General features: G+C 38.4%; 1 protein-coding gene across 1 annotated transcript in view; it reads right to left on the minus strand.

The window, feature by feature from the left end:
• Positions 1-2,496: 2,496 nt before the first annotated feature.
• Positions 2,497-12,487, minus strand: part of ppfibp2a (PPFIA binding protein 2a) — a gene marked incomplete in the record, with an annotated part of 19,994 nt that continues 10,003 nt past the window's right edge. The window contains 18 exon segments of the mRNA XM_036210610.1: positions 2,497-3,293; positions 3,385-3,573; positions 3,874-3,999; positions 4,160-4,282; positions 4,377-4,465; positions 4,666-4,777; positions 5,647-5,797; positions 5,910-6,035; positions 6,408-6,549; positions 7,332-7,464; positions 7,624-7,684; positions 7,761-7,828; positions 7,913-8,037; positions 8,163-8,241; positions 8,855-8,916; positions 10,271-10,382; positions 11,925-12,017; positions 12,300-12,487. Coding sequence (XP_036066503.1) covers positions 3,120-3,293; positions 3,385-3,573; positions 3,874-3,999; positions 4,160-4,282; positions 4,377-4,465; positions 4,666-4,777; positions 5,647-5,797; positions 5,910-6,035; positions 6,408-6,549; positions 7,332-7,464; positions 7,624-7,684; positions 7,761-7,828; positions 7,913-8,037; positions 8,163-8,241; positions 8,855-8,916; positions 10,271-10,382; positions 11,925-12,017; positions 12,300-12,487 — 2,153 coding nt within the window.

A 12,487-nucleotide genomic window follows, 5' to 3' on the forward strand; every position in this document is an offset into this window, starting at 1 on the left:
CTTAATTATATGTCTAAAGAATTTGATAGAAGCAAACATGCTAACAAAAATACACGTCTTTTATTCGAAAAAGAAAGTATATCTACACTGAAAACTACTTTTAAATAAAGATTTAGAATGTTATACTGGCAGAAAAACTGTTTATCCTCAGTCACAAAAGTTTCTTTCTCTTGTTCGTTTCTTTATTGTATCTTTGTTTATCGTTAGAGTTTTTAGTGTGTATGTGTATTTCTTTTTTTTCCATAAGCCCTATTTTTTGCTCACCTGCTTTGTGTAACTCTGCTCTTTATCTTGGTATTGCTTCTAATAATTATTCACATCAAGCTTCAAGCATTTCCCTCAACTTCTTGTTTTTCCATAGTCTAGTTTTTAGATGCTGCTTCCTTTATGTCATGCACATCACATTCTTCCTGTTTTGTTTCCTGTTCTTACTTTGTTAATTTTATATTATTTTCTTTCAAAGTTTTGATCTGTGATTCTGCTTGTTATCAAAATGAACTTTCACACTGTGACTACTAACAAGTAAACTAGGTCTTTTATCCTGTAAACTAATAAGAGACATGTAAAAGAAAGTGCCATGTGACTGTTCTAACTTTAGTTCTTAATGCTACATTTTTACATATCTAACTTTAAAAATAATTGCTGGTGTAATTGGCCGTGGGTTGCTCCTAATAAAAGACAATCCTAGACCTCATGGCTGGAGTGTGTCAGTAGTTTCTGCTAGATGAAGGCATTGATGTAATAGATTGGCCCGCCCGTTCCACAGACCTGAATCCATTTGAGCACATCTGGGACGTCTCGGTCCATCCACCAATGCCAGGTTTCACCACAGACTGTCCAGAAGTTGGTGGATGCTTTGGTCCATGTGGGAGGAGATCCCACAGGAGATCATCCGCTGCCTCATCAGAAGCATACCCAGGTGTTGCAGGGAAGTCATACAAGCACATGGAGGCCACACCCACTACTGACCCTTATTTTGACTCGTTCTAAAGACGTGACATCCAAGTTGGATCAGCCTGTAGACTGTTTTTCCACTTTAATGTGGTGGTTATTTAAGACCTCCATGGAGTTATACATTTAGTTTCCATTAATAATGTATGTGTTGTCAGAAACATGCAACTATGTTAAGAATAAAGGATGTAAAAATAACATTTTATTTATTCAGGTGTTCTACATGTTTTTGTAGTGTTCCCTTTATACATTTTGAGTAGAGTAGAAAGCAGGCAAATGTTTAGACATTTTTTTTTTTTTAACCAGCAATAAAATATCTTAAATTCCTGCAACATTCATAAATGATGTTACATTCACCCTTTTCCTAACTTAGTATAGGTAGGCTGGTTGGTTGAAATCTTCAGCTTTGCCGTTTAAAATAAATGTATAAATATTCTGAAAATATGAATATAATGTGAATTTTTTTGTAATTGGTTTTGCTAACTTTTTGCATTATAAGTACTACTTGTACAAAAAAAAAAGACAAACTACACTGGGAAGCATGTAACCTGGAAGTTTGAAATGTCGTTCCTTTATATATATATATATATATATATATATATATATATATATATATATTCTTGTTTTAATTATTGACATGGTAGGCATAGCTTGAGATTGATTCTGTTAAGATATCCTGTCTTAGATATGATAGTCAGTTAAGCATAATTTGTCTCAATTTCTGAAATGCTAAATTAACAGGTTTTCATCTTAGCCTCTTAAAGATGGATTGAAATTACCTCAAAATTCAGGTAAAAAGATGCAATATTTTTATTATCCAGAAGATGGTGCTGTTGTGTAGCTTGCTCAAAACCATACCTGGCAGCACACATCTCAAAAGACGTCCGCCCGTTTAAGGTTTGCTGCTAATTCAGCATTTCTACTTTAACAAACAAAAAGAAGGGAATGTATGACAGATTTATTTTTGTTTCTCAACAATTTGCTAGGGTGTTGGTGCATTTGACCATTAAAAAGTAAAGCTGTACAAAGAAAGGTACACTTTCATTGTTTTTATTGTTATTCTGTTTCTTATGATCTGCATGACGACTATGTTAGCAGCTGCATAAGTTCCATACCACTATTGTTACAAACATTTTCCCAAAACAGAAAGAAACCCCAACCTCACTGAAGAGGCAGACCCTCTCTGTGCTGTCTTTCTTCACAACCCACCAAAGATCTTTGCAGATATGGACGCCACATAACTTTAGGCTGTGCAGTCTCCACTTTCTTCCAGCTGCTGGACTTAATGATGTCCAAATTAAGCACGCCACATTTCCAGTCTCCTTACATCATTGCTGTGTAGGTGGTCTCATTGCCTTGAATTAAGTCCAACCACTATGCAGTCACGCAGGTAGAGGGAATCAAAAGAAGGAACTCAGAACACACCCTTGTGGTGCTCCACCATTAAAGTCATAGTTTAGAATAAGGCAGGAGAGTTTCCACTCCAAATGGGGGAGCCAGTTATTTTCTAAAAGGTTGAAACAAAATAATTTTCTTTACAGCAACTTGTTTAAACAGAAGCTTTATTTTAAAGTGCAGAACTCTACTGTGTTTTACTATAAAGAGTCAAAATAATGAAAATACTCATGCTTAAAGAAACTGATATAAAATATACTGTACAGGCAACCTGCAGTTAAGTCAAAACGTTTTATTAACCCTGGAAAATGTGGAGCAAGTGCATTCTCTTTGAATTTTTTAAAGAGATGCTTGCTTTATGTCTAATCAGGAAAAAATATGGTTGAATAATTTGAAGTCAAAATTTGCCAGGAACAAAAATCATTTTAGGCTTGACTGTAGATATGAAAAATCTGCAGAATATTAGTTACAAAATTATCCAAAAGTGTAAATAGCAAAAGTATAAGCTTCAGAATCTATTTGACAAAGGAATGCAGGGAGCCACATTATGTCAGCAATCATTGCAAAATTACAGCAATAACAGATTAAATAACTGGTAAAAGCCCCTGCACTATGTGAATACAGCCTGTTTGCAGTCCTTTCAGCAAATCACCTCATTGTTGCATCCTGAATGGATTTTGTTTCGGACCTTACAAGATATTGATTGATTGGCACACGTAGTACAGTTATCTTTGATTAACAGTGAGGTTTGAGCTGTTACTGTGCCCCCTCCCTCACTTCTCAACCTGCCTGTCCAAAGTAGGGCTGAGGCCTCGGTGTGCTGTGGAGGATAAACGAGAAACTCCGTTGACTGTCAGTGCTCCGCTGTCTATTTGGCAGATATAGTCGGCATCGTCAGGTCTTCTCTTTCTGAGATGACTGAATTGGGTGAACCCTAACTTCTTTGGCTGAAAGAATAAAAAAATATATATATAAATTATGAAGTAATTGTGTTCCATTCCATCCAGAAAAGCTATAATGACACAAAAAAGTGCTTACTTTTACTTTAGCAGTTGTAGTGAGAGGAACATGCCCTGTGGCATTGCCATACTCTCGTTTTTCCTGCATAGCTTGGGGCCCAACTAGAGCAGCGAAGGCTGTGGCGAGATGACGGCGAAGCAGAGTCTTCTGGGGAGGAATATTTAAGAGCAGGGCCAAAGTTTCCGAGCTAAAACGAGGCTCCAGGATCTGTGTGAGGGCACAATAACATAATTAGTTTAGGAATTGGAATTTACTAACTGAATAAGAAGCATAAAACAGAGAAACATGAAAAATTTAAAAAATGAACAATATAGATTGCAGGTAAAGGTGATAAAAATATATATTTTTTTTAATTGAGAGGCCTAAAACTTTCATTTTAACATTGATGCATTCAAGTTACTGGGACATGATGCTTGCAGCTGCTCACATGGGCATTTCCCAGTCAAAGCTGAAGCCCCACAAACATCAAACATGTTTAAATACAGACTCTCTCCTCTCAGTACTTACAATCAGTCCACCATGGACGCCACTGCCCCGTAAATTAGGAGCATATTCAGCCAGATCCACTGCTCTGAGCCACTCCATCACTCGATGGTTTGACCACTGGACCACCTCTGATGGGGAGGGCTGCTTCTAGAGAAAATGAACAGTTTCAATCTGTGTGGTCACATGAAAAAATGAAAACGCATACAATTATTTGTCAGGTTATGTCAGCACAGCTTCACAAAAGCTAGTTTCATTTGGAAATGGGGGAGGAGATGGCATTAATGTACTTCTAGCACTGTTAACTGACCTCTTCACCCGGCCTGCGTCGAAGACAATTTGGGTTGAACTTGTTGACATGAAGGACATGAATAGCACATTTGATGCTGAGATGATGAAGCTGGCTGGTGACCTTCAGGGTCAAGAGGTCATTCTGAGTGGAAAGGAGAAGAATTGGAGGGATTGTTGGGAACACTTTGCACTTTCATCATTAGATGTCTATAATTGGTGGAAAAAGCAAGTCTTACCACAGTCAGATATTGTAACATCCGACCATCTACTCGAGCTTCATGGAACTGGTCTTTATACTGAGGTAAACCAATATCATCCAACCAGCCTACATACAAGAAATTTCCACATAAAAACACTTCATGTGGTTAAATCAAAAAAGCAAGTTTATGATTGAAACCCATTTTCATGTTCTAAACTTACATGAAAAGATTTTTTTGTAACAATGCACCAACTTTTGTATTTTGTGATGCAAATACAGAAACGTCATTGTTTGAGAATTACCAACACAGACAGAAAGTATCTTACGGGTGACCCAGATGTGGTCCAGTTCAGAAGACTTCTCTGTAATTTTAGTGGTGAATGCCCTCAGAGCGAGCTGCAGCTTCTTCCTGTGGAGTGGATGCTTCATGCCCATCTCCTAAAGTCAGAAAAAAAAGTCAATAGCCATAAAAAGATCAGAATATTTTAAAGATTATTCCCTTTTTTGGGGGTATTTACTAGGGATGTAGGGAAAAATCAAATTGGTGATACCTTTAAAACTCATCTAGTTAACTTCCCTTTTTTGTGGGATGAGCATTAGAGCTAAGTGTGTGAGTTCATGAAACATTTGCTGTTTCTTCTCTGTCAATGCCATATATCTTTCCTCAAGTATTGCAATTACTTAAATTCCTTAATTTTTTAGCCTTTAAGTCTAATTTTCCCCAATCCCCCCAACATGGTACTGTTTGTTTGTTTATTAAGGATCTCCATTAGCTAATGGACATGCCAGCAGCTATTCTTCCTGGGGTCCCACTGTCTTAAAGCCACAAATGCAACACTTACACAGATGCACACATGCATGTATGCTGTCTCCACAACAATGTAAACAATGTTGATCCCTCTGGCACATACCTAAGCTCACTGAGGTTCAAATCAGGACTGCTGGCATTTCAGTCCATCTTGTCCTTTAAAGACTCTTAGTATTGTATCCACACTTGGACTTAACAATCTAATTGTACGCAGTGTTCTTCAATATATTCATAATCTTGTGCATTTATTGGAAACATCAGCCCAACTGGATATGATAATGAAATAGTCATGGTAAACCTCCTATCCCCCTCAATGATACTGCAGATTGGTGGCACTCAGTCTTTTCCAGATCGCACAGTTACAGAGCTATTGGTCATGTTATCCTGCAAACTTTAGCTTGCAATGTGTTGCATTTAGTAAGTAAATAGGCTGACTTTCTAACAATTAATTACCAAGGAGCATTACAATGTACATAGATAACCTCTTAAAATCTCAAACCTTTTCAAAGTCCTGTGGTGCTGCAGATAGAAGGGTCTGGCCATGCTCAATCCACTGTCTGGTTAGAGTGACATATTGGCCCAGACCATAGTCCTCTAACCAGCCACACACTTGCTCTTTGGTCCACTGGCTGAATGGAATATTCATATCTCTGAAACCAATGATTAATAAAAAATGGTTAACTTCAGCAAACACCAATAATATTTTTTTAAGAAAAAAAAAAATGTGTAAAGAAAGTTGCAAAGGAGCAGGTTGACTTTTACCGCGCAGAGTCATGCTCAGGGGACCTTGTGAGCCGGGGTCCTGCCGTTGCACGCAGACCTCCTCTTCTGAACTGACTGGCATCTGGATCTGCTGCTTGGAAACCTCCGGACTGGGTTCTTCGAAGTCTTAATGGATTATAATAAAAATCAGTACAACAGTATGAAGCCTCAATAGAATAAAACATTTTGCTGAAACGTTTCCCTCTCTACATGTTTACTTTTTTTGTTATGCAATATTTTCCTTAAAAAAAAAAAAAAAAAAGAAAAAAGAAAAGATCTGTTGCCACCTGGAACAATAGATTAAAAGTGGGAGAATGCTAGCTTTCATGTAGTGATCTGAAAAAAAAAGAAAAAAAAACTCCCACTTTCCAAAAAAGTCAATCAAAGCTGGCCCTGTTTGCTTTTGGATCGACTTTATCTGTCCTTAGCTCACTCATTGATCTTTTTTTCTTTCTTGTACCTCATTGTAGGTGCATCCATGTGCATCCCGGTACTCACTTCCCCCAGAGCCTCTTGAAGCTCCGGTTGTTCTTCATGTACTCCGAGGAGCCCACAGCGCGGTGGCCAGGCTGAGTGCTCGTCCCACAGTGCGCAGGGGAATTATCACTGGATGTGCTGTCATCAGCTCTCTCCAGCGTGCCTTCAAGAGGTTCCAAAATCCACCGTCAGGTACAGAGAACAAATGTGACTCAAACTGTTAGACTGTACTCTGGAGGGCCAATTATATTATCAAGTATTTCCTAAATGTGTTTGTGTAGTTTAAAATAGAAGCTCACACCAAATTACACCAACAAATACAGCTCTGCTAGCATTGTGCCAGAGAAAATACTTGATTGATGATAATAATAAAAATAGCCAGACTGTTTCCTGAAGCTGAAGCAGTGATGAAGACAAAATCTTGATGACGATAATGAGGGAGACCTTTTTTTTTCTTCTTCCTGTTATGTAGAAGAGTTGCCGCCTGACTGCCTCTTTGAGCTGTAGCCTGGCTTCAACAGTGATCTACTCTTTTAAAAAATCTTTTTTTTACAGTAATTCTCATAACTCCATAAGGAAACTTTAAACAAGGTGTGATTTCCAGATGAGGTTTACAATCAAAGCAGCTGCAGCAAAGGGGAATCGGGTTGAGGCTCCAGTTAAAATTGGTCAGTCACATTGAGGAAGGGTGGAGCTGAGGTGGATGTGGTCAGTCAGGGCAAAGAGGGAGGCCTCCGCTGCGTTTGAAAACCTATCCCATAATCCATCTGCCCTGTCAAGAGCCTCTGCAATTTGCTGTGATCAAACTTATGACGGTTCTCTGGTCAGAGGAGGGACTTTATATCTGTGCATATGATCCCTGGGAATCATGGGAATCATTACACTACTGACTGGTTCTGCAGCAACATCCAGACTATATGCAAGAAACCAAAAGCATAAATTTACTTTGGCTGGAGTCTCCATCTTCACTCCCATCTGGAGACCTCTGGATTTCTGTGCCGGTCTCCCCTGTGCCAGTTTGCTCGGACAAAGAGGCTTTCACAGGCAAAGTCTGACTTTTACTGTCACCCAGACCACCCTGGAGAAAGCACACACGATTCAAAGAGTGTGTTACTTAGCAAAACCAAAACAAATGAGAGTAAATGTACTGTCATTTTGTAGGAACAGCAAAGCAGTGTTCAGATTTAGAAACATTAGAATGTTCATTTGGACATAAATATATTATTAGCTTTTGTACCTTTGGCAGGTGTTCATCTGTCAAGTCATTCATGCTGTCTGATGAATTCTGTGGTTCTGTTCTGCACAGATAAATGCACAGAGGTTTCAATAAAATGCCAGCGAGTTGTAGTCTTACATGAGAAAACTGCAGCATACCTAGAATCAATTTCCTTCAAAACTAATAAAAGAGATGCTTGCTGGGAGGAATTACTGTTTGTTGAGACCTGTGATGGGTTAAATGAAGCAGAGATATCAAAATTACATTATTGGAAAAAGTATAGAGGAAAAATGGCATCGTTTGTACCCACTTCTGACTTAAGATCGTCAGATTTGGCACTTGCAGAGTCAGCGTTTTTGTTTGAGCCGTGCTCTCCTTCTTCACTGCTTACTGAAGGACTCCGACCGTTAGACAGAGAATGAACAGCAGAGGGGGCTAGAGAGCAAAAGAAAAAAAAAGTTTCTTTTTGCTTATGAAGGAAATGTGATAGGTTGCATTACTGTGAAACTGTGTTGTTAACGTAACATGACTCCTGTGAAGCAACAATAAAAGGTGATTACCTTGCCTGGAGTTGTGAGGAGCTTCCCTGAACTGTCTGCTCTGATTAAGTAGCAGAGTGAGCTCCTCAATGCGCCGGTCCTGCACAAAGCAGAGGTAAAACGATAGTGAACAAAACTCTTAACCGTTTTAAGCTTAGTGAACACACACAGACTCTTTGATGGAGGCCATTTCTCTGCACATATGGTCCCTCTTCACCATATGGCCTTTACATCAAAGAGGTGTAGGGAGGGGACTGACACAGGCCTGTCTGGAAATCTTAAGTTGTGGTAACCAGCTGCAGGGAGGGAGTGTTTTTTTTTTTTTTTTTAAGTGGTGCCTATGCCTGCTTTTGCCATGGCTGTCTTACAACAGCTTGCTCCAAAATTAAGCTTGGCACAGTGAGGTCTGCTTAACTGTGGCTTTCTTTGCCTGAAATGGCTCGCCGTGGGGCGTGCGTTCATGTGTGGCCGGTGGGCTGCTTCTATAGGCCGGCTTTTACAAGTACTTGTAGGTCAAAAAGCTGCAGAAGGGTTAATACAAAAAGTCTCTACATGCCACAAAACGGAGGGCGGAGCCTCTGATTAATGACAGTATCCGAAAATACCTACTTTCTAATTTTCCAAAGTAAATTTGTAATAATGACCGCACACATGCTGACTTTTCTTTTTGCTCGCACAGCTGCATGAAGGCTCACACATGACTGGTAACTTACCTTTTCATCATTGGCAGCTAATAGTGATTTCATTCCAGTCTTAAGTCGCTGCAGTTCCTGATCTGTGAAAAGAAACCCACATTGACTATTAATGCATGTGCATAGCTGGGTATGTTACATAAATTAGGATTTTGAACACACACACTTGAATGTATATGGCTGTTAAAACAAAAAAGTCAAAAATTAATACTTCTTTTGTTTGTTTCTTAAGGCCCAATGTCTATCTTGTCAGGTTTTACATTATTCACCTCTTGGAGAGCAATCACTTTCCTTCAGAACAACTCCAGGCTTACAAGGGATATTTGTAATAATTGGGAATGATTAGACCAAAGAAACAACCCCAGAGAGCTAAATATAACAAACACATTTCTGCATCAACACTGACTCTTCATTAATCCATAAGAACAACAAAGAGGGCAAAGAGAATCCAGCTGATGTTTGTCTTTCTGCTCCTCAGAGGGGAAGGAAACGATAAAGGAAAGAGAAATGAAAGGTAGAAAATAGAGGATAATGAAATAGTTATGTCTGGAGAAATGAAATAAATCATTTTGAGCGCAGACACAGCATACAAATAAAAAAAGATTTTTCTGTTGTGATTTTACATTTTGGGTTGGGCTTCCTCCTGGATATTCTCTCCAAGAGCACCCCCCCCACACACACACACACTCACAGGACTGAAGTATCATTTTCCCTCCATTTTTACTTAATGCAAAAAAGTCACATGTCCAGAAGAGCATTTCTCCCAATTTTGCTTTCTGATTAAGAACGTTTTTTAACAGCAAAATAATCTTAGTTTAAGACATTTTTTTTCTTCTTAAATGCAAATTATTAATTACTTCCCTTACCCCTCTCACTTTTCCCCTCCCCTCCATTTGTTGGGGCATTTGAAGGGGTAGAAAAAATAGTTTTTCAAGGGGTAGCCATAGCTACAGAGGGCATTTTTCCTTCCACCGCGAGGGTGTTGTGCATCACACTGTGTGGAGGTTCTTATCTAAAGCACAAAAGTTTCCATTAAAATGTAAGTAATGGATTTTTGCTTTTGAATGACTTTTTAAAGTAATAAAACCACTGTTATTATGTGTTTTCTGAGCTCCACGCTAACTCAGATTACCGGCGAATAAAGAGATGTCATCAAGGGGCGGTGTCCTCCGAATTTGAAGATACTATTTTTTTTCTTAACCCTCCGTCTGTAGGATAAATATAGAGGTAAGGGAAGAATTCAGATTTGGGCTACTTTTCTTACCACATTGTCTTTCTTTTTTTGCTTTTTTTTTAATATATTTTTTCAAATTTTAAGAATTTTTGACTCATCCCTGGGCGTCCTGTTTTTGCAGTGCATATAAAGAAGAATATGCTAACTCACAGAGAGGAGATGGATGACAGGTTGCTTTAATGGTGTGTGGGACGGGTGCTTACCTCTGTCTGAGCTGTCGGAGTTAAGTGAAGGTCTGGCCATCAGCTGAGTGTGCAGGCTCTCGATTTCAGCATTTTTACTGAGCAAAAGCTTCTGAAGGCTGTTGATCTCAACCTACAAGAGGAACACAGAAGGCTTATGCTGAAGGACTCAAAAGAGGAAATTCAGTGGTTCTCATTGTACCGTCGCTCATAATTTTGAATTTGTTGAAGCCTACAGATCATGGAGCCTGTCAAGCAGTTCTACAAACTATAGACTGTAAAAAAGGAAGATGGCTTTTCAGCTCTTTTGTCTACAGTTTTTTCAAGTTATATAAAACAGGCTTTGTGTTGTTTTTGGAGTTGTCTACATCAAACAATATCTCATCTTTTGGTGCATATCCATTTCTATTCCAACAGGATTGTGGTTCATCATGGCCGTTTGTCCTAAATGAAGCTGCGAGATAAACTGTGGGCTCATTTAGTTGAGTGTTTCTGCAAGTTGTGCAAAAGACAGAAAAAAAACACAAGATTCTACTTGTGTCTTGAGGACTTCATGCGACCAAAAATATCAGCCAAATGCTGTTAAACATCACCAGCATCAAACGCTAATGTAAGATAAGATTTGATTTTTCTTTATAAAGTAAATTTTATTTCTATAATGTTGCCATGGTTACAGTTTGGGAGAGGGATATGTGGAAAAAAAAGGAAATTGTTCTTTTTGGGAAGTGGTGTTGTGTGGGAAAAAATAATTAATAAAGATCTTCCCAAAAATAAAATCAGGCCTCCCTGTACTGTTTCCTACCCACAGCCCTAAAAGTGACATGTAAGGTTGGTTGCTCAAGAAGCGCATCCTTGCACTAATGACAACTAAATATTGATTTTCTGGTAAATGTGTCTTTTAAGTTTAAAAATCCAGTGAAAGAAAACATTTAGTGCCACAAGAAATGATTTAATAGTCTTGATGTTAACATTTGTTGCTTTATTTAACAATTATTACCCAAAAAACTCCAAAATGTGAGATTTTAGGTTATTGTTAAGATTGAACCCTCATATTTTTGGCCTTTCAACCTCAGTTTTTGAAGCTTATCTTTGCAAATTTAACCTTATGTTTACTAAAAAAAATGATATTTTTTAGACCAGGCTATTCTTCACTCAAATAAGTGCAAATCTATTGCTGTTTTAATCTGCAGGTGCCGATTCTTATTTTCAGTTCAGTGAACACTTTTCAGAATCTAAATTCTCTAGAAACCAGGCTGCAAATAACCGGCCACAAATAACAACAACTTAAAGTAAAAAAAAACAAAACGTTTTAACACAATTTCAGTAGTTTCTTGATGAAAGTATTGGTATAAGGAAGTGATGCAATTAGGCGTATAACTATTACCAGACAAAAAAATCCACTGAAAAAATTCAGAATTTAAAGAACAATGTTATAAAGTGAAGAAGAATAAAAAAAATGGTCTAAGCTTTTATCAAATACTAGCTTAGTGTGAAATGAGTTTGTTCAGAATCAATTATTTGAGTCTTAAAATAAAAATAGCGTGCACCACTCACTTGACTGTTTGAATCATCAGATTGGACAACATTGAGGAAAATGTTCGGTCAATTAGCAATGAATTTGAAAAGAGTTGGTGTCAGCACACCACAAAGTTTTTTTTTAGTTTTTTTTTTTTACCTTAGTTACTTTGAGTTTCTTCTCATACTGCAGCTTCTGGTCCTCCAGATTTTCAACTTTGTCCTTGAGAAGCCTGAGTTCCTTCAATAAGATCTAACACAGGAAGTAAAAATAAATAAATAACATTATTGTTCCAATTATATGACTAAAATATGTAAGCTTAAAAATAAGATGTGCTTTTCTATGCTCATTGTCATATTTTGTGTTCTTTGTCTCACACATGCATAGATGCATGTATGGAGCTTTCTCCTACAGTGATGTGGACGTCTGCTTTTCTGCTGTTTTACCATCACATGTTGCTGGGAATACACGCTAAAGTGAGACAACCCATGCTGCGCACAACATTACAAAGCCATGCAGTTGAGCTATGCCTACACTTTTTCCTCGGCAGTGGCACCGCTGCTCTGCATCTGTGCTAGCCTCTGTCGCGCTGTGTGAGTTCCCATCAGGCCCATCTGAAGCATCTTCTAGTTTGTTCGTTCCCCCTGAGGTTCTGTCATAGGACACCTCAAGGTGTGAGCACACCACTGGACACCTGCTGTCAGCTGGGATCTCCAAGGCTT

Source organism: Oryzias melastigma, linkage group LG3 (assembly GCF_002922805.2).
Source record: "Oryzias melastigma strain HK-1 linkage group LG3, ASM292280v2, whole genome shotgun sequence".
Lineage (NCBI taxonomy): Eukaryota > Metazoa > Chordata > Actinopteri > Beloniformes > Adrianichthyidae > Oryzias > Oryzias melastigma.